This window comes from Danaus plexippus (assembly GCF_018135715.1).
Source record: "Danaus plexippus chromosome 9 unlocalized genomic scaffold, MEX_DaPlex mxdp_24, whole genome shotgun sequence".
NCBI classification, from domain to species: Eukaryota; Metazoa; Arthropoda; class Insecta; order Lepidoptera; family Nymphalidae; genus Danaus; species Danaus plexippus.
In genome coordinates, this window is record NW_026869847.1 from 4647711 (window position 1) to 4675437 (window position 27727).

The 27727-nt window shown below is 33.6% G+C and overlaps 1 protein-coding gene across 1 annotated transcript; it reads left to right on the plus strand.

The window, feature by feature from the left end:
* On the plus strand, positions 1-25559 carry LOC116767769 (mucin-2). The gene is given in 9 exon segments (XM_061527354.1): positions 1-290; positions 12624-12704; positions 15153-15194; positions 15415-15621; positions 15737-16009; positions 16143-17648; positions 17651-20172; positions 20336-23973; positions 24119-25559. Coding segments are annotated over 8 exon segments (8361 nt in total). The 5' UTR covers positions 1-290; positions 12624-12637; the 3' UTR covers positions 24225-25559.
* Positions 25560-27727: the final 2168 nt, after the last annotated feature.

Genomic DNA, 27727 nt, shown 5'->3' on the forward strand with positions numbered 1-27727 from the left:
ACGGGCGCTCGGGACGGTAGTCGATAGAAGATTCAAGTTAGTAGACAGACGAGGGCGAGTGCAGTGTGCAGTGCGTGCGTTCGTGATCGCTGAAAGCTCGCAGCGAAGCCTCCGAAAGGCGTCGAGCGAGCGCCGCTCCGCGTCAGTGCCGGCCCGGCCGTGCCGTAAGCATCACGCTCGCAACATCACTAACAGTTTACTACTGGACAGTGACACACGACGAACAACCATTCCCATACGCAGCCCGCCTTCACTACTGAAGCGGAATTTCCTTTGCATCTACAAGTGAGGTGAGTTCTTAATATTTTATTTTTATTATTTTCTTCTTTTATTTTGTTTAACAATTAATATTCTTTAAATTTTTAATATTTTACTATATTTTAATTACCTGGGGACCTTTAAATTATTACTTTTAAGTTAGATATTAATTGTTCAATTTATTTAGTTTGGGCTTAATTCATTTACGTTATAATAACTGAATTTTGAGGTTTAGAAGTACAATTAATTAATTCTAAAAACCTTACAGTTATCGGCATATTGAATAATAAATCATATTTGTGGACAATATCGTTATCGGATATTTTATGATTAACAACAAATGTAAGTAGCGACGGGCGAAAACTAATTTTAGGATAATAATTGTTTTTGAATAACGGTTCTTAAACAGATTATTTAAATTTTGTTATTTCATTTTATTATTCATTGCAGTGAAAACGGAAAAAAGATGTAATCACTATCCTTAACCCAAAAAAAACTGTCAAGGAAGAAAAAAAACCTTACCATCGCCAAAAAATATATATTTCACATGTTCCTTGTAAACCTCTCTAATTCAGCACTTTTAAGAGCTAAATTTTTTTTTTAATATTGGGAGCTGTTGATAGCAATCACCCTACAACGTGGAACAACAAGCTTCAGAGAGCTCTTGAAGTAATTTATACGGAACCGTACTTATAATTGTTATGTTGAATATTTGCTTATTACATCCGACGACCGCGTGCCGACATCGAGCGTGACGGATCCGATATTTCACAGTCACCACCTAATCATCTCAAATTGTACCTAAGTTTTTATACAAAGAAAATTAAAAAAAAAGTTTTAATTGAACAACATAACATTACTCTTACATATTATTATTTTTTCCATACAAGGGAAAAATGACGGAGTCTAACGTCATTAACATTATGTTGACGCTAGTTTTGCATTTGTAATATTATTATCTCTTTTGTAATTTCACACAAGAGCGCGTATCAAATGCCGTCTTGTCACAGTGGTTTTTCATTAATCACATTTTTTTTGCCCATTACTGTAAAATTTCTGCAACCGTGTAAAAGTTTGGATATCTGAACAAAATTAAAAATTTTCCGCGAAGCCTAGAGTCAATGAGATTATATTCGGTGGTCGGAAATAAACTAAGCGAAATGTTGAAATAAATATTATGCATTCAATAGTCAAGTATCTTGAGTAAGTCTTTTTTTAGACTATAATTATTTTTTACTCAAAAGTTATTATGGGCAGTAATAGCCGTTCAGAGAACATTAGCGCCTCATCAATTAACCGTTGTTTTTGCGCCGCGGAGGTGCTATCGAGTATATCAATCAGTAAATTACACGACGTATAATCATCAAACAGATTAAATATGTTTGTAAGACATTACATGGTTCAAGAATTTCTTTAAAAACGAAACATAATAAACGAATCTGATAAAAATCTGTTAGATTATGTTGTTTTTTTTGTGTTTTGTGGCTAGAGGTACAGAGGTTCGATATTATTAAATGTGGTCTAAAAATCTTTGGACACAGCCAGTGCGAAACGACGCTTTCGTCTCGCTTGATTGCGCAAAGCTCGGCACTGCAGCGAGTTCAAGTGCGGGGTGAAGGTTCCATTGTTGCCCTTCACTGGTGCTTACCAGCCCTTACCCTAAGATAACTTTAGGGTGCGTTCATGTTTGTATGATCCTGAATTTATATAGGATTAAATAAATACAAAATAATTCACACTAATTTTTAAATGGAGTCTGTAATTGGTAAAGTTAAAAAAGTGAGGATACTTACTATTACATACGTATTTTATTTTACAGGTGCAATAACCATATATAATTGAAATATTTTATACAAATTATACGGTTAGTCAACAAACAACTCAATCTATTTAACGGTGAAATTTTTATAACATGTTATTTAGGTATTTATTTAAAACACATTGATGTAAATAAAGTGATTGGTTATTTATATGATATGTAATCGTCGTGTGTTTAATTTTAATCTTGCAAGGTCGATGAGCTTCCGATTCTTTGTTTTACCTAAATGCTTCTCACTTAGTTCGCGGATTTACGCTTAGTTGACGGGGGCTAAATGACTGGATGATGCCATGTTCTTAACGGCAATGATGTCTAGTTTTTTGGTATACAAAAACACAAGGCCAATAGCATCAGCTTCGATAACACGTATTGTTTGGCAGATACGTGGATCATACGATCAAAAATCGATCGTTAATAGAGATCCTGTTTGTGAATGATATATCTCAGCACGGAACAACGTAAAAAAGCTGATATACTTTAATAAAATGTATCCATTATATTTTACATAAAAATTTACATGACACGTGATGTTTTGTTTCTTTAATCATTGACAATTAAAGTCGAGTTTAGTGAGTGTGCATTAATGAAAGCTTACTTCAATATGCGCGCTCAGTGCCGGCGTGACAGAATGCGCTCGCGACGGTGGGCTGTTCGCCGCCTCGGTTTCTTTGGAAAATGGCAAGTTACGGGGAATTGAATCTAGCCGTCATTGCTGTCAATTTAATATCATATTCGAATTATATATCTTTCATATGATATATAAAAGTCTCAAGCCGGAGCTAAATCGGACAACTTCAGAAGAAGTAAAAGCCATTAAGAAAGCAGTTGGCTAGCTTTACTGTCTAGTGTCGTCTATCTATATTCTTCGCAGCGTCTAAGAGCTGGAACCGTTATTGTAACACAAAAATCTTGCAAAAAAACATATAAACCGTTTCTATTTCACTTGCCGTAAACGTAATTTTTAGACGTGACGTTGATTTCATGGTTACAATGAAATTTATCAACAATGGTCAACATTCGCGTACAATTATGTAACTAACAAACCGTGCAATTCTAAATGCTAAACGTTTCTATCAATTCTTTTTAAACAATATACAACTTGTACCTCCTTTGTCAATTTTGGATATAGTAAAAAGATATTATCGGGTAAAATAATCTTTTTGCGACAATCTTAAGGGAAAATATTTGTTGAATTAGCTAAGGTCGCATTGCTATTGGTTTCCGATGAAGGAAATTCTGGCTGCGTCTGTAAGAAACCTCCAAGCGTTCGCCGCATGAATAATAATATCAGAATATAGTCGAGTTGCGATGCCGGCCGCAATGACCGATAAAAGAGAAACACACAAATATGGCCCCACTTGGAGTTCGTTTAAAATTCACACTCAATAGCACCTAGGCGCTTGGTACGCGGTGCCACCGAAAGGAATGTAGGTTATGATGTTACTTAGTTTGAGTTTTTGCCGCTTTTTTGATTATTTTTTTATATAATCGTTATCTTCTTTAACGTCAATCAATTTTGTATTAGATGTGAAAGTATTGACATCGTTGTGCCAATTTTGCTTCTGACAAATTATGCCACTATTTTAACAATAAAAGATATCACCCACAGCTGTCCTCAATTTTTTGCCTTGTAAGCCACAGTTGACCGCTACACAGGCAGTTTTAAAACGAATATATTCCTTAGAATCAGACAGAGAGAAGGTGACAACCGGTTTACGGAATATTAGTAAAAAGTTATTTTAAAACATTTTGTCCAATTAACAACAGTAAATTAAAACTACATCTTAATTTGTAAATTAGTTGAAAAACCAATGTTAAACTTAAAAATATATACTGTCACATGTATGTGCTTTGCACACCGATATTAAGTATAGAATATAAATTTTGAGAGCTCTCCTAATATTGGCACTTCAAAGTTATAGCTAATATATTCTCACAAAACGTATTCTCAAGGTAAATTTATATATAATTTAAATCGAAAAATAAAAAAAAAATCTTTAAATGATGACCCTAAAATTTTAATTTTATATTTTAAAAGTGAAAAACGTTTATCACAGCGACGCGCATCCAACAACCGAGCGCTTCGTTTAATACCTTTGTAAAGGGCTCTTCACTGCCCATGCTCATAGCACCCACACTCTAAATAACAAGACAAATAGTCATGTCCACTTTACCATTTACTGAGTAAAAATTCTCTTGTTTTGTGTGCATAGGTCTTTAACCAATTAGTATTTGTAGCCATATCTATATATAACTTTCTGTTAGTGAGGTGTGTCTGTTGCACTCTCTTCAAACTTTGTCTAGGACCTCGCACTCCGAGTTGAGAGTGGGGCGTGAGAGAATAAGGAGACTAAAGTAAAGTGAATATGCATTGTTTGTGTTCAAATAAAAATGTTCGACTGTAACATTTTAAGTTATTACTTCGTTACCATGAAGAGCAGCGACTCACAAATAAAAATCAAGTTACATTGAAAAAATTTAAAAGTCCTCGAAGTGTACTATAAATTTTAAAATAATATTGGCAGATGTATTTTCTATAGACTTTTACCTTAATTCGTGACCTAAGTGGGTAAAATACCGGGACAATATCCTCATTAAAATTTATTATTTAATAGACAAATATTCGTATTTTCCTAAGTTACCAATTTATAAAAATCAAAATGAGGAAGTAATTAACGATACGTATAAAGAGAAAAGTTACTTATACAAAATTATTGATTTTGCAGTAAAGTACTAAAGCTAAGGAATTTCTAATAGCAATTTAACAGAAACGGCTGGAACCTTATTATAGCAATCTACTTAAGTTGATCGTTGGTAAGACTTATTAATTTGCTGTGCTTCCTGGTTTGGTACCTGAATAGCTCTTAAATTTTGGTGTTATAGCATCTTCACCTTGATAGATTTAATAAAACTTTTTGCTGTTGTTTTTCATAACATTTATAATAATATTCAAAATCATATTGTTTGAAATGTATTTTGATGATGTAGCTTATCACGATTAGACTTATAAAAAATACTGATTTTGGTACTCGTAAAACTCTATACAAGTGACGTAACCAGAGACGTTTCCTTAACAAATATTTTAACTATGAATCATAATTAAAATATCTTTTCAACACAAGTTTTTAATAGTTAAAGGCAACATCCTTTTGTATATCAAAAGTTCACAAAAACGCTTCACGATGATCAGCTCTAAATTGCAACTTTCTGTGCACCATTAAATTTGTTAAATAAATGACCATTGCGTTTAGTTAATCAAGGCACAAATCTGTGTAACGGTAAAATGAGAGCCAGACGTAGACGACTGTAGAATGCAGACGCATGATAGTGTAATGGGTCTCCATAAAGACATTACAGAATTACACTGATTTGTAATTCCCTGTTTGCACGGCAATTCATTTTTTAAAGTCATTTAAACACGTACCTTGCATTGTAAATATGTTACTTACTTACACACCACTGCAGATACAAATCGTTATTGTTACCGTTGTATTTCCTGATATTTGAGTATTAAATACATATTCCAATGTAACTAATATCTTTATAGTATGGCCTCTTCGTAACGGTACAAAACCACGTTTAATTTGTCTTGTTGCATACATAGTATAAGAAAAACAAGCTAATTTCCGGTCTCGAAGCCTTCTTTTGATGATTATTGGATATTAAACTCGACATCATTTCAGGCAATATGGAACGAAAAATTTCGGTACAATTATCATTTGTCAATTGTTTTTTTCTAATCTTGCATAGGATACTAGCTTTTAAATTTGATTTAAAATACCAACAAGTGTAATTTATACATATAAAAGTTTTGTACGCGAAATATTTATTTATCAGCGATGTATTAAACGCTACGTCTGTAATGAAATATTTTAAGCTTGTGTTGTCTGTGGGCAATAGAAAGAAAGTCGATGTTGACGTACATCGAAGGCCCCACAATAGCGATAGTGGGTGCGCGAGCGCAGCCAACCTCCGCCATTGTGGTTCCAACTTACTAAATCAATATTTGCGCAGATGTCATTTTAAGAGCACACTATGCTTGTGACGACCTAAAATTCATACAGCTTATATGGCAGCGTTAGCGGTAAATTTTCTCGGCAGCTACTTGTAATCCTTCAAATGTGGGTCGGTGCTGCACGCATAACTTGACCCCGGCAGTGCTGGGCTCAAGACAGTTTGTTAAGATCGAACCTAGATAGCAGTTTCAGATACACAGTTGTAGATACAAGCAGAATTTCACACAGCATCTTGAATGGAACGGTATTTATGATTTTATATTACTTAAATGTTATTTAAAAAAAAAATACTAAAAAGTCTCAAGTTTAGAGTCTGTTTGATAAAAAGCAATATTTTTCTTTACCATATTAAATAAGAAGTCTCATGAGCATAATGAATATAAAAATGTGGGAAGCTTTAACCAGATTTTATTATATTCAAAGATTTTTTTAAGAAGTGTAAGTAGTATTCATCTTTTTAATATAGTTTATTTTAAAATGTTTTTGCCGGCATAAATTTCCCGTAGCTATAAACTTGTAAGCGCATTCCTCAGTAATGATGGCTGTGCAGTGGAAGTTGGGAATATTACTGGATCATAATTACTGCACGTTACTCGCAAACCTCAGACGGTTGGAGAGCTACAATTTATAGGCACTCAGATCAATATCCTCCCTAGACAGTGTTTTGTTTAATATTTTTTTTAAACTTACTTCTTCGGTGCATGTTAAATGCATAATTTTCAAAGTTATGACCACGATTCCCATGTAATATGATAATGCATCGTATAAATATTTCATGTCTAGGCTCTTTATCGTTTTTGCGCTAGAACCAGTTTCTTGAACCTAATGTAGTTTATGCAAAAAATGAAGCTTTTACAACCCATTGTTTTTTCCTTCCACGGTCAGCGGGTCCAGTTTATTTTGTTACCTTTGATGTGAATTTTTAAAAAGGACATCTTATCCTTACTCTAAGATTTTAATTAAGTTATTTAAATTTAAACAATGCTGATATAAAACGATATTTCAGTTTTAAATTCTTGAAAAACGTATTAGAAATTTGTAATATGACGTTTAAGGTACTTAAGCGTAAGCTATGTTGTTCAGCTTGTAAAGCATAGTTGAGGCAATAAAACTGTTAACGGAAAATGTGAAGTTAAATCTTCTACGTGCCCATGCGCGATTGTTTAAAGCTCGGTTCCGACATTCGTTTGTTAGTGCTTACAATTCATTCCTTACATAGAGATATGGCTTATAATGACTGGCCAGTCAGTTAGTTATCGGTTAGGTGATCGTAAACACTGTACAACGCTTAGCATTGGTACATTACAGCTAAAGCAATCACATATCAATAGGAATCACATCGAAAGAAATCATTTCCTGTTCAAATGCTCCGTACACACTGTATATATTTTGAAATCTAGCAAGTAGCACACAAATATTATTGGGCACGTGATGTTATTAAGAAACAAAGTTTTCACAGAGAACTCAATACACTCAATACTAGATGAGAGAGGGTGTGGAGTTGGGTCAAAGAGGGTCAGTGGGCGATTTAATAACAGCTATCAAAGGGCTTTCGCGTCCCAGAAGGTTGGAGAGTGCGAGGGTGACTAGCTCACTATCTAATTTATATAAAGTACTTCGATTTTATCGACAACGCTTCCCAGATTTTTATTAAAGAGAAAAAATTTATATAATTAGTTGCTTAATTAATACTCAGCGAATAGAATTAATATAAAAAGGCAGTACCGTTTTTCTACTAGGAAAATGTTGCTTAATATGTTATTCAGTTATGCAGAATGATGATATAGGCATGCGGTAATATGTTTAATTGCATACAATGGTTAATTAAAAAGCTGGATATGTTGAGAGAAATAGCTGTGAGCGTGGTTAGTGCCTGACTGTTTGCGGGGCAATGCTCAGCGTGTGATTTGACCGGCCAACAATCGCAAATTCTGCAAGCCTAGCAACAACAATCACACCAATATTTATACCTTTAGTTCCCTAACGTTAGCCGCATACCAAGTGTAAGTCATGCAATCCTTTTAATACGTTTCTTAGAACCATGTCAAGTTTGAAATATCAAATACATACATCGTGTTATCAAGACTACACGAGGGAATATAATTTATATTTAAACATAATTTTCACAATGGCATTTAACTTGTTTATGATTAAAAATTCAATGACGAGCTGAATTGGACAACGAGTGCGAATTGTAAATTTTTTATTAATGATCAAAAGATAAATCGAAATAACAAGAAAATAAGATAATTCGTAAGTGTATTTGAGTGGAATGCTAACGCTGAATAACGGTGTTGAGATGTCTAGCTTGGATTTACCTAAATTATTCGGACTACGTTAGCGATACGTGATCGTCGGGCTCTCTACACGATGCGATATCGCCTAAACTCATTTTGTATAACTATAAGTAATATAGACCGTGAGATATACCTACTTTAATTCAACCTACTTGGACATACTTTTTTATTATATAGCTTTATAATAATAGTATAATTATTTGAATATCGAGTATCATTTATAAAAATATCAACATCTTTTTTAAATATAATTTATTGTTAAGAAAATAATACAAAGAATTGTGAAATACTTTTTATAGTTTATTCTATTTAACAAAGTTAAAAAGCCTTTTGTAGTCATCGACGTCGGGCTCTCCTTACGAAAAAAAGGAGTGACATAAAATATACAAGAAATATTCTTCATATGATAATTTCAAGTGATATAAATAATTACATGTATGTGAAGCAACGACTACATTTCCTTGTGCGGATAAAATAATAATGTACAAAATTACTAAGCGGCACGATGTTTTAATAGATAAAGTGTGCATAAAACCCGTAAAAAACCAAACAACTGTTATGTTACGTTAGTCTGGATAGTTTTTATTTGTATTTTCTAACACAGAATTTTGCACGGGTCAACGAACTGAGAATACGTCGCGAGGGAAACTAATATTTGCTTTCTTCCTTTCCTCCCATTTCCCTCTGAGACGCAAAACCCTGTCACGTGGATTTACTTCCACACGACTGCCCTACATCCTTATGGTACCCATACAAAATGGAGGACAATAAAATGCTTGTTCGGGTTATGTAATCAATACATTGAATAAGTTTACTTTAATTAAAAGATTCTTCTCGCTGTTATTATTTTATTATTATTAACACTCACATCATTTATAGTTAAAGACCGTTGAGGTCTAGTGTTATGTTAATTACGATAATTGTAATGGCGTAAACGCCAGTAGGTACTTTAATAATATTTTTACATTATATAAAAGCAATAATCAACAAACTATTTAAAACTATTTTATTGATATAAACATGTATCAAGAGATAACATTTATATAGTTTATTACCACATTTACATTAAAGAATGATCCTACAATCATTGAATATGAAACACCGTGTTTGTTAGCGGTGCGCCGTTAAACGAACTGTAACTTTTTAGGTACAATTATCACCTAACAACAAAGTGTCGGACGCGTATTCAAATCTAATATCAAGTCGCCATGTCCACGACTTCAATGCTAATCAGTTGTAATTTACGACGGCTGATAATAGAGATTCGTACGTGATTGCATTGTGCGAACAACAGCGCGAGCAGTGTATGTCAGAGCGTGGTAACACGTACGCTGCCTTATAATGCGACACCACGCTAATCGATCTAAAATATTTAGCAATTTTATAAGGCTTTCATTGTTCTTTCTTAGAATCGTTTTCGGAATTATATAGCTATGCGTTATAATAAAAAAAATTGAATAAATTTTATTAGAAAGTATTTAATAAACTTATGTATATTTATATTTTTTAACAACTTTTATATTTTTAATGTATCTTACTCTGAATATAGATTCAAAGCTTTCAATATTTGAGCTTTTACTACGTTCTATCTTAGATTATTAATTCAATGCGGAAGAAAAAATTTAAAGCAGAAATTGTGTATAATGCATACCCATCACGATATTGGAGCAGTTGTTCATAAACGAAATCGGTGTCAATGTTCTCTGTGTTCCGAAATTATGTGTTGGGCAAGACACGCTCAGGCCACCGACCCACGCCGTCGCCCAGCGCCCTTCCGATCACATTCAATCACCTTTTACTGCCAATGCCATTTAAATAACGCTATTACAGCTTAGAGGCTATATATTCAATGTCAAGTGTAAATACGACGAGCGCTCAGACATTTTTATTAGTGAGATTTTGTTTTGATTGATATATCATCGATAAATTTAATGTTCCGCTTTTATAAAGTGATTATGGAAGTTATATAATTAATATAATTTTTATTTTATTAATCAATGACATTAATTTTAAGTGTCCCTTAAATTTTTATGAGGTTTTGATTTAACTTTCAAACGTTAATAATTAAAACTTATCTTGAATTTAATCATTATGTTTTTGACACGTTTAACTTCATATCTTTATCATCAAAACAAGTGGCCTCATAATTTTCTTTAGAAATGATTTTTTACTATATAAAGTAAGAGAAACGAATATTTTTTTAATATAAATTTAAGTTGCTTCAACTAAAACAACATAGTTGGTAATTGTAACTTTGACCTGTAAATTAAGAAATTCCATTCCGTTAAAATATCTCACAGTCCGGAAATTGCTATTTCTAAAGTAAATAAATAGATAGTGTTGTATCCTCCGCCCTCACCCTCCCGTGACTTGCGAAGAGTGTCTAGACGGAGGGACCCCTAACTGCGAACAGAGTGACTTTCTATTTATCTAAGATACACTTAAATTGAGTTAACAGCAAAATCTTTCTTTACTGTACCTTATTTTGAAGAATTCATAAATAGAAAACGACAAAGGCATATTGACAGAACCAGAGCTAAATAAGAAAAAGAAGCGGTACACAAGAGACCATTATAAAATGCAAAAACGTAAAAACAGAGGGCTTCCTTTTGTACTTGAAGTCGTTTGTAGGTGAAATTTTAACGTAGCGTAAACGATATGTAAAGAAAACAGTACAAACGCTGTTCTCTTACGTACAAAAGTACTAAAGACTTGTATGAGTGCAAAACCCTGGGCTTACCGATACTTTCCCACGGTAACTCTCCGCTTATACCTACCAAGCAGGAGTAACAATAATTTGCCCTGTAGTTATTGACTCTTGAAGTATGAGCCATAAATACAAGTTAGCCTGTTAGAGACTAACATTTCAAGTGTCTAGAACATGCATTTGTGATACTTATCTGTTGCTGGGATTCTATGATTTCGTAATTCAGTTATTATATCGAAAGTACTTTAGATCTTTACAAATTAAAAAAAGAATTGTTTCTTAAAAATAACATTCTTATTCACGATATCTGGGCTTTGTGTTTCTTCTTTGTGTACGGTTATTTGATATGCTTGTTTAGTAAAAGTTTCAGTAAATTTGTAGAAAACGTCTAAAATATTTACCTTTATTCATATCTATATATAATATATAAATAATAAAGAATGACATAAAGACCGCTTATGGAACTTTTGTTTGTTTTTATAAAGTGAAGTGTCACGTTATTTGTGATATATGAGTAATGTAAGTATTTTAGCAATAAAGATCAATGCATATATCCGGCGATCATAAAACATGTCATTGATGTCAAGTGTGTGTGAGTATCACACACATACACACAGTCTCAAAGCCCTCTCATTCCCTCCACTTGATCCGCGACACACTCCCGATCTCGCCCCAACCTCTCGCTTCTTGTATTTATTACGTCTAAACATAAACTCTGCCAACGAAGGACACTTAACAACTTCTAGTGTTCCAAAGGACCTCGTGTAATGTACCTACTAGCCCCCTTATTAAAACAACAAAACTTCGCCCACTTAAACTTCGTTGGAAACACATTTTATATTTCGTCTCTCAAGGGAGCTTAATAAGTTCACTTCGCAGTGTGTCCTATACTTCGTGGAATTCTTTAAACAAGGTATTTAAAAACATTACTCTCCTCACTTTTAGCAAATGTAGGTACATAAGATCACATTACGTTCTTAGTGGCTAGTAAAATTATTAAATATTATTATTTCTCGTGAAGCCTAACATTCAAAACAAAATAAAAATATGTACATAAGAAATAAAATTTAAGAGCAATGATGTCGATGCCATAACTTCTTTAATCTTAAATTACGACTCGTAATAGCTATAATCTCAACATAGTGCCCCATAACTAAGAGACTATTTCCATTTGAATATAAAGCTATAAATATAACGGGAAACGTATTTATCGACACTGACCCGTAGTTTTTATAAATTTTAATATCTAACCTTTTGGACGGCATGATATGTATCCGATTCCAATAATAAAAACGAACGTTCATTGTCGGCATTACAGACAACTTTTTGTTCGGGAATTATTTTTACTTTATAGTGAACACCGAATCATACTTCGGATTTTATTGCTACGGTATATTTACCTATAATAGGTTTTCAATCCTTAGAATTATAACTTTGGTTTGTAGTATAAAGATATTGATACTTAATTCTTATTGTAAAAGATTTTATAAATTTACCGTAATTTAATATTTTTTGTCTTGTTTCAGACGACAGGCGGCCAATGGATCGGGGGCGCGCGGCGGCGGCGCTGTTAGCGCTGGCCGCGTGCGTCGCGTGCTCTTCAGCAGGTATATAACAAATACTATGTACATACTAAAAACACAAAAAAATATAGAATGTATGCGAAGAACAAACAGAAAAAATTATTGAACCGATAGAAAAAGAAGGGATACCTGAAAGTAATGATGAAGTCAACCTTCAGTAAGAGATTGATCATGAAGAAGAAAATAATACTTTTAGCATAACTTAGCAAACACCAATTTTGCATTATTCTATAATATCAAATTTTAATTACCATAAATTACCATACATGTCTCTTCAAACTTGAAATATACCGATAAAATGTACACATATATCAAGAGAATTTCAACTCCACTAACAGAAATTATATTCAAAAGCTCATCTCCGCCGACGTTTATCACCTTTATATGCTAACGGAACAGTTTTATAGTATCCATTATATAAATCTGATTGAAGTCGTTTTGTGCCACAAACTGTTTATAAAATATGAATAACGGATAAATCTGCCTCAAATGATAATTATCCTTATTTATTTGATTCGAAATTCACAATCCATTAAATTGTAAAGGAAACAGGTAGAACCGTTGTGTTGTCTCGTGACCTAGAATGAGTCTGCCTATTCTTGAGATGTTCGTGCGCGATATATGGCGCCGCCTGCGTGCCTACTGTCATTCAACATCAATTAAATATCTGTTACATATATATATACCCTGAATATATTGGAACAATATAAATTATTTGACATGTAAACTCGATGAAAATTTACTTAGTAACAGACTGTATTACCTCTTAGTTAGCATACCTGTATTACTAGTACCCCTTAGTTCTTAAGAAAAGAATTAGGATAATGCAATATTAGTGCAATGGAGTTAGTAACCCCATCACGAATAGTTCAAAGAATTCTGAATTTACGTTATACATAGGAAGTATATTTAAATGCGGCCTACAACGTTTAAGTGTACCCGTGTGAACTTAATCACGAATGGCGACCACGGCGACATTCATTCATTGAAACGACTATCCATATTAATGTAGTGCAAATTTTAAATTCATGCTGCCTCCTCTTTCGATTGCTTCGGACCATGTTTCTAAGCGCGCGAGTTTGTATAAATAGTCATTCATTCGTGCAAAACCATTTGTATACATAATACGTCTTATACTATGTTCTTCTATACAAATGCTTTATTTAATCACAATAGTAGTACATATACAGAACTTTAAAAATATAGAATATATACATTTATTTTGTGGACTGGTAAATAAAAAAAAAATTTCCTTGAAATCAAGTGAAGAGATCATTATATATTAATAATCAAGAATTTATATAATATTATTAAAAAACTTTAATAAGTGGTTTTAACATTATAATAAAAGGACTTCGTTACTGGAAACCGTTAAGTCGAAGCGATAAAGCATAGACGTCGGCTTTCGCCCACAAACATCAAATTCCAACAGACACATGTGGGAAAAAAAAAGTTATATGCAGTTATTTATGTCTGTAACATAAAATATTGCTTACGACTACCAATTAAAACGTCATATTATATACATTTCCTATTTTAATTATAAAAGATAGTAGATTAGTTTATAGGATAGAAACCATCATTAATCTACTGAGATACTAGTCGACGATATTATTAGTATTGGCTAAGACTTGCTACGATAAACGGTCGCAAGCAATAAGTTCCGGTGTTATGACTTGCACCCTTGAATCGAATCAACGTGTAGCTACGACTCCGAAGTTAACGATGCTCTCCGTTACTTTAATTACAGCTTTGTCGCCCATCTACCGCCTTAGTAATTACGCGCAGTTAAACGCATATGCAAAACGGCTTTTCATGACGATGACCGATCGCGAGGCTCGGCGATTTGCAGCTAATATCCTGTCGAGCTGTAACGCTTAATAAGTGAACCCATAAAACAAGCAATAAAATATTCCACGAACACACTAAATTTATTACTCGCTCGTTTTGTTGAACAAACCTAGCATTCAACTATATGTTATTTCATATTGAATGAAGTTGAAATTATAGTAATCAAGGAGTCAATTCTTATCGTGAGTTATGTAAATTGAAATATTTTAATTAACTTATCTAGATACATAACTGTACAAACGGGAATATGGCCAATTTAATTTGTAGCTTTTATTAAAATTTTAATCGAATAATTTGAAAATGATAAAATATAATATGTCACTAATAATACTATTTTATAAACAACGTATTAGATTTAAAAAGCCGTTCAATAATTAAAAAAGACGGTAAATAGAACAAGAATACAAAGCTCTTTCGATTCTAAGTTGGACATTTTTGAAATGGCTTTTTTGGTACTTTAGACTTAAGTAAAACATTACTTAATGTCTTATCAAAAATATTAATTACAATGGTTATTGAGATTATATTAGAATATTACAAGTCACCAATAAACTTAATTAACTTTATAATAACAGAGATACCCTATATTATTATAAATAATCACCTTATTTATTTTTTTAGCACCGACGGCTAGCGACCACACTGCATTAGATATACACGAAGGTATATATATTTTTTCTTTTCATTAAGAACACTTTGAATAAGAATTTTCTTACATCTAAACATAGTAAAAGTTGATTTTTTACGAAACTATGTAATTTTTTATTAATATTTTATTATTGTTATACATTAACATAAAATAATGAAGAATAAGTTATTTCGATATTTTAATTGTGAACTCATTATTATATGTTAACTATAATAATACTTTCATACATTTTAGGTCCAACGGAAGGATGTTACTACAACTTTCAGCACTACGGTGAAGGCGATCGAATAATGACGAACGAGCCCTGCCTCAACTGCACGTGTCACAATCGAATGTTAATGTGCTACCTCAGAGTGTGCCCATTTACAAAAGCAATTGGCCAGGATTGTACAGTGGAGAAGCGAGCTGATCAATGCTGTCCTATAGTGACATGCCCTGACGGTTAGTACCAGAAAATATAAGAAAACGCACTCAAATACTTAGGAACTAACCTGTTGATTATGATTTTAGATTATAGTTTTTTTTTATTCAGAAATTAATACTTTTTTTTATTCAGTTCCAGTTGACCTACTCACTTCTACTTCGACATCTTCTCCTGCTGAATATGGACCAACTGGAATGGGAAAATTAGATAAATATGGCTGTAGTATAAATGGAAAATATTTCCCTGAAGGGTCAAAGGTTCCACCATCACCAAATAAGCCATGTGAACACTGCTACTGTATTCGCAATATGACAACTTGTGTCATGCAAGAATGTACACTTCACGTCGACGGTTGCACACCAATTTATCATAAGGACGTCTGTTGTCCAGTGCGATATTCCTGTGGTATGTATTTATTTATTTAAGACACATATTATACAGCATTACATTATACTTATCGTGTGTTTTATGTAAGTTAATTCACAAAAAGACTTCAAACACTTTCGATACTAAATATTTGTTAAAATATTATTTTCAGATCATACAGAAGACGAAATACCTCTTTTAGATGATATGACCACGACAGTTCGCCCAACACCTGGTTTCCTCTTGACAACCACAACAATGATGCCCGTCACACAAATGACACAAGATTGTATACACGATGAACAGATATTCCCAGATGGAGCTTCAATTAAAACCGATAAGGCTTGTGAACATTGTTACTGTATGAAAGGAGATATTGTATGTGTAGTACAAGAATGTGGAACACCTATGGAAAACGAAGGCAAGAATTGTACATCACTGCCACCCCGTCATGGTCAATGCTGTCCGGATACATATATATGTGAAGGTGATGAGCCCAGTTTAGATATAACCACAGAGGTAGCCAATTTGACATCCGCACCACCAAGAAGAGTTGGAGTTGAAGGTAGTGGTTATAGAAATGAACCTGATGAACTATATACAGAAAGAGGTCCTTTCGAAAATGAAGTTGAAGGTAGTGGAGATACATCTGAAGCAGACATGCCGTCTAAAATTTCTCCCGATCCAAGAGATGAATTATTATTGAGTACGACGGAAAAAGAAGTTTACCTCAGCCAGACTACAGAAGCAGATAAAGGATTTAACACAATACCTGATACTATTTCTGAAAATGAACCCATAGTGACTGTTGACCAAGATTCATATGCGCCATCAACAGAATCAACGATAACCGATGTTAAAGCAACCGCCGATGAAAAATTAGAACCGTCCCAGGATGTCACACGTATGGAGGAAGATGAAAAATTCACAACAGAAACTTCTTTCCATTCTCACGAAATTGACGAAATTATACCCACCGAAATTTCGAAACAAGAGGAAACTCCAACTTATATACCCGAATCAACAACACTGAAGGAGGAAACCTTAGAAAATTCAGCGACAGAGACTACAGAATTAAAGAAAGAAACTGAACAAATACCTATTTCTACGGAGAGTGTATCACTTAAAGATATTGTTACAACAGAAAATATTGTAATTTCCGTAACCGAAAAAGATACTTCTGAAGCAGAAACATCTTCAGATAGCAAAATCTACAAAGAACCTGAATTGACAACCAATATTGTCAGTAGTGTTACTGAACAAAATGAACCCAATGTGGAAATGTCAACATTGAAAGAAATGAATATTGTAAAAGATATGACCACAGTTAGTGACATCAAAGAAATTCCTGAAACAACTTCCATTAATCCTGTCGATAATGAAGTTGACTACATTCCGGCAAGAATTCCTGGAGAAGGTGACTGTTTGTTGAATGGCATAACTTACGGTAATAATTCAGCAGTTCCAAGTACAAATAATTGCCATTCAGGCTGCAGATGTGTAAGCAGTATTATTAAATGCGATCCAATCATATGTAGTCCTCCGCCAGAATATATGGAAAATATGAATGATTGCCAAACTAGTTACGATACGCCTGACGCATGCTGTCCTACTTATGTCTGCAACGCTAAAGAAACAAGCCTTCCACAATCCCACAGTCAAACATCTGTCACGGAAAGTTCAAACCCGCTGTCGCTGATGAATGTAATGGTAGTGAATGCAACTTTAATGGAGAGAAACAACCAACACATACTATCTGTGAATCAGGTAATTGTGAGAGTGGCTCTAAGCAAAGTGATTGCGGCTCTAATGGTTGCCAAGACCAACCACTGCCATCACAGCTCCCTGAAGATTGTTTCGGAGAAAAATGCTCTGTATCACCAATTACTCCATGTGAAGGAGAAAACTGTGAGACATCGGCTAAAACAGAAGAAGATATAAATAATGTTTCTCCCAGTAAACCTATATGTACTAATGAACATGGATGTGAAACAACACCGACGGAAGAGAAGTGCAATGAAGAATCTTGCAGACGGAAAGAAAGTTCTGAGACTGAAACAAATGTTCCAGTGGAATGTTCAGGTTCTGACTGTCAGATAAGTAATGAACAAAATGTAGCAGTTGTCGAATTACCAAATGCACCATCCACGGATAGAATACTCAATGAAAAAACCACAGAAACAATTATTAGTGAACTTGTAACTCAAAATATTTTAACGTCAGAAAAAGAAATAATAAGTGAATCATCTACAGAATTATCACCAGAATTACCACCAACGAAGACTTATCCATCAGAGTCATCCAGTTCAAAGACAACCGAAGAAACAACAGAAGTGCCAATAAAATCGGTCACGGATATTGAATCAAATATGTCTACCGATGTAGATATGCAAAATCAAATGGATATATTGAAGGAAAAGACTGATAAATCGGAGACATCTCCCATCGATTTCGAACCAACATCTAGTGGTGCAACTGAAAACATACACATTTTAGATGAACAATCTTCTACAGAAAAAGTAAGTGAAACGAAACCTACAAATGTGGAAGAAATAGAAGCTGTTACTGAAAGTAGTTTGAAGGATGATACGGTTATAAATAAAGATGTTTCACCTCAAGATTATACAACAGAAACTGTACAAACAAGTACTGCACAGCCTACATTATTGGACACCGAACAAGATGAAACCTTTACTAAATTACCAAAAGGTAAGGATGATGATATCGAACAACATGTTACACAAGCCCCTAAAGAAATTGAAGTCAAATTAACAACGGAAATCGAATATCAGCAATCGACAACAGAAAAACAAGAAAAAGTGGATATATTATCACAAACAACTTTGATTCAAGAATCGATGACTACTGAATTACCTGAACCATCTATAACTGTAAGTGACACAGGAGATGTAAGTAAAACAATGGCGGGATCAGAAGATGATACAACGGAACATATTCAATACGATAAAACTGAAAAGATCTCATCCCCAGGCGTTGATACTACAGATTCGCCAATGCCATCAAAGACAGAACAACAAGCTACTGAAATAGAATCTGTTACCTCAGAATCAAGTACTGTCTACGACAAAGACTTTACCGTAAAACATGATACCTATACTGAATTACCACAAATCACAATAACCAATTTGGATACTAAAGTTGATTCTGATTCATTACAAACCACTACATTAGAAGAATCAGAAAAAAAAGATGAGGAACTTAGCACTCCTAGTTCAGTTACCAAAGACTCTGAACAATTGGCAACGAATACAGACCTAATACATCCAGAAGATGAGCATTCGGAGACTAAATATCAAGAATATCCTTCTTCAACAGAGAGTGAATTATTAAAACATGAAGATAGAAATGAAGATTTGAACAAGGAAGTAACAGAAAAACAGATAACTGAAACAAAACATGAAATACCCTCAGAGCCAACACAAGAAGATAGTGGAACCACAAAACTTGATATATCCACCGAAGCAATTGTAGAAAAGGACATGGAGCCTATTGGAGACTTGCAAACAATCTCTCCAATTACTAATAAGGAATCAACGATAAATCTAGTTAAAGATGCTCCCGTCACAGAGTCTTCCCATTATGACACCTCTGATTCAGAAACTGAAAGCGTAGATAAATATTCAGAATCTAATACCACGCCTCCAGATGTTTCTGTAATAAAAGAAACTCCTGTAGTTCCTGTCGTGAGTGAAGTAAGTGATAACGAATCTTATGAAACTGACAAAAATGTTATAAAACTTACATCCCCATCATCAGATGAATCATCTACTATTGAAAATACACAGTATTCCGACGTTGAAAAAGGTGAAGAACCAACAACTTCATTGCCAAAAGAAATAACAGAAGAAAGCTATCCAACTATAGATATAAACTCACACACCCCAATAAAAACAGATGATATGAAACAAGAATCTCCTGAACATCAAATACCCGAAAAATCCGCGGATAGAGATGATGAAGCAATGGCTACTATAACAACTACACTCCCACCAGTTACTAATGATGTAACTTATGATGTTCCTTCATCTCAGTCTCCAAATGATGTTACCAGCGACGAAGTAAGAGTAACCTCAAGTTCCAACAAGGATGAAAAAGATGAAACAGAAGCTACTATAACTAGCTCTGATGAACATGTATCCGAAAAAACAGAACATAGTGTACAAGAATCACATCGACGACACTAAACAATGATCAAATATCTGAAGTTATAACAGAAAAAATTCATACAGAACCTCAAGAATATGTAACAGAGAAATCTAAAGACGAAGAAAGCTCAAGCGAGAAACCTAATGAAGATATCAATAAAGATGAAAATGCTCTCGATGACTCTAAAAAAGACCATAGTACAGAATTGCCATACTTCCAAACAACTTCAGTCAATTTAGAGGATATTCAACGGTATCGCGACGTCAGAATGAAGTTCACAAAACTACTAACATGCCAGAATCTGATTCAAGCGATATCGAAAAGTCTGTAACAACATTTAATCCTTTAATAACGGAAGGTGAAGAAGTTACTGAAAAAATAATCAATACGGACATGGCAGACCAAGAGTCTTCTACAGAAATTTCTAAGGACGAAATATTGGATGACAAAAATATTCAACCAACTACAGAAAACTCTGCAGAAGTACAAACTGAACATGATATATCCCTAAATGGATTTACTAAAGATAAAGAATTAGAAAATGAAGAATTACTAACTTCTGTGAATTATATGTCTTCAACTCAATCTAAAGTAACCAGCCAATTTGATGAAGCGACAGAGATTTCAGTGACACCCAAAGCAGAAGTAGAAAGCGATCAGAAAGAGGAAAAAATTAGCACGGAGGAACCAAAACAATCTACCCAATTTGAGAATGAAGATTCTATCCAAGATGAACATCACACTATTTCTTCGCTTTCAAAAGAACATTCTTATACTGAATCACCCATGGAAATTGATATAAGTCATTCAAATTCAGATAATGAAATAGATAGTAACGTGGGAACTACCGAACCTGTAAAATTGAAAGAAGAAGATTTGCCAATACCTCAAGATGTATCGTCTAAAGAAACGTACACTATAACGGACGAAAGTCAAACAGTTCCTACAAAATTGGTATCGGAAGAAAAAGTCGTAACCACAGAAGTTGCTCCTACAGAACAAGAAAAGTTATCAACATATTCAGAAATGGATATAAAGGAAGGCGAAAAGGACACCAGTGAAGTAACAAAGAGTCCTGAAATTATGAACGTTGAATCAGACAAATATCTGACAACTGAATCGTTACAATCGGCTGATATTCACGAAAAAGAAGCATATCCATCCAAAATTCCAGATGTAGTAGAAGAACAAAGCACGCCTAGATCAGATACTGACAGTGTAACAAAACTGGTTGTACCCGAAACTTTCGAAACTACAGAAAAACAATACGTAACTAAATCTGATGACGATGAAATATCCAAAATCTCAGAAATCCCTGAGCAACATGGCACTTCACTAAGCGATATCGAAAGTGTAACTCAATTAATTGATACTGAACCTTCCAGTACGGAAAAGCAATACGAGACAAAGTTAGACCAGGAAGATGTTCCTACAATTTCACAAGTAATTGAAGAACAGAGTACTTCTCGCATTGATACAGAAGCGATAACAGAACCAAAGTATTCTGATGTTCCCACTACTGAAAAGCAGTCTGATCAGGAAGAAATTCATGAGATCCTGGAACCAAATGAAGAACAAGGTACTTCTCAGATTGGTGACGACACTTCAACAAAGGAAGACGACATCAAATCATACACAACTGAGAAACAATACGATAATAAGACAGAAAAAGAAGAAACTGAGAAGATCCCAGTATTTGTAGATGAACAAAGTACACCCCAAAGTGATATAGAAAGTGCAACCAAATTTGGTGAAGCTGAACGTGATACAACTGAGAAGCAATATGTATCTGAAACAGACCATAAATATTCTGAAGTAACGGATGAACACACAACATCTCCAAATCAAATTGTGACACAATCTGAAGATTTCGTTCAAATTACTACTGAAAAAGAATACGTCACATCAGCGAAACAAGAAATACCTAAGATTGTGGAAGAAAATGAAAAGCAAAGTACACCTCAAATTGATATTGAAATCGTAACAAAACTGGAATATCCTGATTTGGATTCTGTAACAACTGAAAAAACACACGAAATTAAATATGATCAAGAAGATGTATCTAAGTCTCCTGAAATAATTGAAGAACACGGCACTTCCCACTTTGATTCTGATAGTGTAACGAAACTTGAGGATAACGACGCTTTCACAACTGAAAAGCAATACATAACAAAATCTGATCTAGGGGAAACTTCTGTTGTAATTCAGGAACAAAGCACAGAAGCATCCCGAATTGGCTCTGAGACTGAGACTAAAGTTGAGGATATTGGAGCTTCTACTACTGAAAAACAAGACGTAACAAAAATTTATATTGAAGACACTCCTTCTGATAAAGCAGAAACTAATGTTTATGAAAAAGATATTATGGAAACCGAAAAAACTACTTCCTTACCTGTTATAAGTATTGATACTACTGTAAAATCTGATATGCCAGCTTTCGATTTACATAAACCGTTAGAAGAAGTAACCGAAGTTTCAACAAAGGATGAGTCTTCAACTAAAGGTATTCCGGCAGATGTGACTGTAAGCACCTCAGTGTCAGAGAACGTTGAAGCTACAACTAAATTAATGATGCCTGATGCCGTCAATGTAGATAATGTAGAAAACTATAACACGGAACGAGATTCAGAAGTAAGTTCTTTCACAGAAGAGGTAGTAACTGTAAAGGAGTCTGAAAACAAAACACCAAGTAAAGCAGAAACGGAAGAAGAAATCACATATAGTGAAACAACACCATATTCTGTTTTACTAGAGGAACATACCCATTCGGTCCTAGAAGATACCTCATCTGATATTGTCATTGAAGAGTTACCAACTACTGTCAGAATCGAAAAACAACCAGAAAGGGGAGATCAAATTCCCGATACATATGACAATAACGACGAATATGGACACTCAACAGAAAAACCGATCGAACAAGAGGTTATTACACAATCTTATGAGAAAATAACTAGTCCGGATGTTGAAACAGTTACCAGTGCTGATGATGTAGAAATTTCAACAATCGCCGAAAAAGTACCACCAATAGCTGATGACCAATATGGAGACAAAAAATATACGTCTTCTATACCAGAACAAAAAATAACAACTCCAATACCAACTATTAAGGAGGAAGAACAAGGCACTACAGTTTCCTCATCTTCAGATAAGGAATTCACAACATTGAGAGATATTATATATAGTTCCGAAAGGCCTGAAATCACTGCAAGTCCATCTAAAGGTGAAGGTGATGAAGACGTATCGCCTTCTAGTACAACTAAACATCACGAAGATTTAACAACTCATTCACCAATAACCGAAGAAAAAGAAAAGCCTTTCAGCTCATCACCTATTCCAAGTTCTTCAGAAATGCCCGAAATAATTGATGAATCTCATGACGAACATTCACCTGAATTACCTCCAAGTGGACCAGGTGGTTATGGTACGGAACCAGACTATGTTGAAGAAGATCCAGCTTTTGGCCCTGGCACCTGTCGATACGGTGGAAAAGTATACGTGTCAGCACAGCAAATACCAAGGGATGATCCATGTGATTTCTGCTTTTGCTTTAGAAGCGATATCATTTGTCTCCAACAAAGCTGTCCTCCTCCTATTCATGGTTGTCATGAAGAACCAATACAAGGTTTCTGTTGTCCACGATACGAATGTCCTGTATCGATGGCAACTACAGTGAATGTAACAACAACTACTACCACAACGACTACAACTTTACCTCCTCACTTCCTCCCTCATGCCTATAAAGGAGCAGCTCAAAGAAGAGGATGTCAAATTAAAGGCCACAGTTACAAAGTAGGAGAAGTCGTCCGAGCATCATCAGGCCCCTGTTTACATTGCACGTAAGTGTAACCTTCAATTGATTTGTATATAACTATCAACACTACTAATAGATATAAATAAAATATACATTCTCCAAGTGATATGTAATATTATTTATAAGTCTATATACAAAGCTTTTCACTAAATAGATTTTTTTTCTATCAGGTGCGGTGGAGACGGCCAAATGAAATGTGACCCTAAAGCTTGCACCCCTGAACCAATGTTAAGACAAATGATTGCTGCAGCCGTATCCGCTAAAAGGCGGAGGTGAAAAGGCACGGAAGATTACGTAATATCATGAAGTTTGTTATCACAACATTACATCTATAGGATAATAATTTCATGAAATCGTTTATGCACAAGAATAATGCTCAAATTTCGCGATGAATTAGATTAAGATTTCGTGTCATATGTAGTAATCGCTATTAATATTATTATAATTTTCATAGTGTCGTGGCACGCACACTCCAAACTTTTTCAATGAATCAACCATGACTGTGATTAAAATGTTATATATAATTATTTTCAAAATATCATTTTTATTAACAAGTCATTTTAAAAGTTTATTTATTATTAATATTTTTACAAAAGTCAGTGCCAAACGGTAGAGCTAAGTTACAACTATGTCCCTAATAAATGGGTACTGATAAATTATGTGTCTGGCCTTGACGAAGCTATGAAAATTTCTCTTTGAATTCTCTTAATGACGTTAGAGCTTCGTGGGTCAGTTATGATCGCCGAAATCTTGACCATTTTTACATATTAAAAACAAAAATTGTTTTACCGATATAAGTTTAGTCAATTCTTGATTTTTACACGATGTTACATACATAATATACAATCTAGTATCGTGTAAATTTTAAGTATGTTAAGAAGCCCAGATTTTGTAAATGCCTTACTTAATTTGTAATAATTTATATATTTTAGGTGTATAGTACTTAAGCCATGTTTCGAGACCAGTGACTATTATAATTTAGGAGTAAAACGAAGGCCCCTTTACAATGATTATGAAAAGTGTTGGCTGAAGTGTCAAACAAGTGTTCAAACATGGCCGATACTTTTCTCATTACACTTATTACGGAAAACGACAGTGTGTATCCTTGTTTTCTTTAATTCGTGTTTTGATATACTAGCACTTCTGAACAAGTGGCCGAAAAAAAAACATTTTGGAAAATAATTTACAATGTAGCTTTACTAAAAGGCATATTGTAGGATCTTTTGTAATTTTTGATATAAAAGTGCTGGTAGATTATATTGAATATTTGAATCCCAGATCGAGGCTTGTACGAAAGTTTCTAGACTGTTGTAATCGCTATACTCGAGACAGTTAATAGGCGATTGCATTAATTCGTACCATCCTCTTTCTGTATAATGAGGTTGTAGTTATATCTCCTTATTTATTTTAAAGTTTATAGCAATAGTAATACATATTTGTTTAAACTGGTGATAAAATGTATTGTTCCAAAAGTAGTCCATGGTTTATTGCAATTCAATAATAAATAAAGTGTCAATTATATTATTTTAACATTTTACCGATCATGAAAAGTTAGGATCTAACTGCTGTAAACTTATGCAAACAAGTTTTAAATAAAATATTTCAAGTCGATTTTAGTTTTTTATTCATTTTATATCACTTATAATTTACTAACCACTTTTAGGCAACTGTATCTCCATTTGACGTCCTACGAAAAATACTATAATAAGAGAGTCAAACCCAAAACTAAATTTAACCATACATTGATGATTTAATTTAACATTAAACTATCTATATAATACTAATATTAACTGTAAATATATTATTGAAGTTAAATAGAAGTGTCGGCTTAGCTTTAATGGCAACTAATCTTTTATGGATTTCTTAACAGTCGTTCAATCATGAACCTAAGCGTTCTTCAATTAAACATTATGAAATGTAAAGGAATGTTTTTAAGTTTTTACCTAATTTACATAAGTAGATAACGATAATAAATGCTAATCTCTTGAGTGATCTTGCAAAATTCAAAACATTAAACTTTTCCTGAAGATACATATACGGGTTGATTAGAATCATACAAAGCGAAGCAGAAACGAGAAAGAGTTTGTTCATCCATGTGGCTAACTATGGAGAGCTCCGTGATCTTAATACGAAATTCAGAGTTTTGGTTATATTCATGAAATCCAAATTTGAACCATATTTTTTTTTTGCAAATTTGTAAGGCCGGGTCAGACTAACAAGTTATAGAACGAAGAAGTGCCAAGCCTATATTAACAAAATAAAAATGGTTGTACATTTAAATATCATGTGCATACCTATCTTAGCAAAACGAGATATATTTAGTAATAGAGCTCATAAAAATTGAAAACGACTAATGATAGCACCCTAACCTAAGATATCACTAGAACAGATAGACATGTTGTACATCCCAATAGTTTTGTTGACTCCTATTACGATATTTCCTAAGTCAGTCCAGTAAAGAAAGGACGTGCTCAAGGATATTACAAATATGGATAGTAATATATCATAACCGACAGACTTTAAAGCATAACTAAAGTCTATATTTATGAAAGTCAATACAGTAACCTGTTGATTGTCTACCGCCAATCGAATGTCATCAGTGATTTTAACAACTGTGTCCAGTAGCCATGCCACGACCATGACAAAATCCGATTGAAAAAGATTTAAATCGGAATTAATGTTGGAGAATTGCTTGAGCTGATCGTATTATATTCATCACGATGAGTCATTGATTTAGGATATACATATCTATATAACGTCGCTATCAAAACAAGTGGTAATACTTCTGCTCTTTTGATTCTAACTAAAGTTAAACTTAGAAAAAAATATCATTTGCTAGCAGCGTTAATTCGAGGATTTTTAAGTTCCAGTTGACGTCGGTTTGTTGCCATGTGTATGTTTATAGCCCACTGTTACTTGATTTGAGATCTGATTTAACCCTCAGGGGTATGACTTTAAGTTTTATTCTGCTACATATCCTCGATTTTTGATTCTATCTTATAGCGAAACCCCCAGCATAGCCATTTTAATTGACTTCGAGTTTTCTAATAAGACTCATTCAAAATAAGTTGTGCCATGAATACGTTTTAGAGAATTGCGTTTGTAATTTATGTCTGTATTTTTAAGAGCTTTATAGATTCCAAATTTATATCAACCAGATCGGCATCGCTCAAAAAAAATTAAATTATATTATCTAGTTTCAATTGAATTCTGACCCAAGTGGCTGGAAATTAAAGTTAGGGAAGCAGACAACAAAATAAAAAGATTCAAACTACTCACAAAGTAACCATTAATATGAGAATCTATAGAAACATTTATCTACAAAATTAAATTAAACTCAATAGAATCCAGAATTATTATTAGTCTTTTTTAATACTTTAAATGTTTATTCTGACATTTTAGAAACATCAATTTCTTAAATAATAGCTTACATTATATTACACACTCTGAAAGCTTTTTCTATGTTGCCCTCTATGAGAAACATGGAGAGTTACAAAAGCTTTCAGATCCAGAGCTTTTAAAATGTTGTACATATAAAACTGAAGATGACGCTTGAAGCTCGTGTAAGTTACATTTTTAATTACTGTTACTTATCCGGTTCGCTATGAATATTAAATGAATTCGTATTTTATTAATGTGTTCAAATAAAGAGTACCTAATTGAATAAGTTCATATGCTTTTAGAACAATTTTTTTCATAATGTTCATTTCACATTACTTTCTTACAACTTCTCAAAGTCACGATTAATATTTTTCTTTATTTATTATTATTCTTAAATA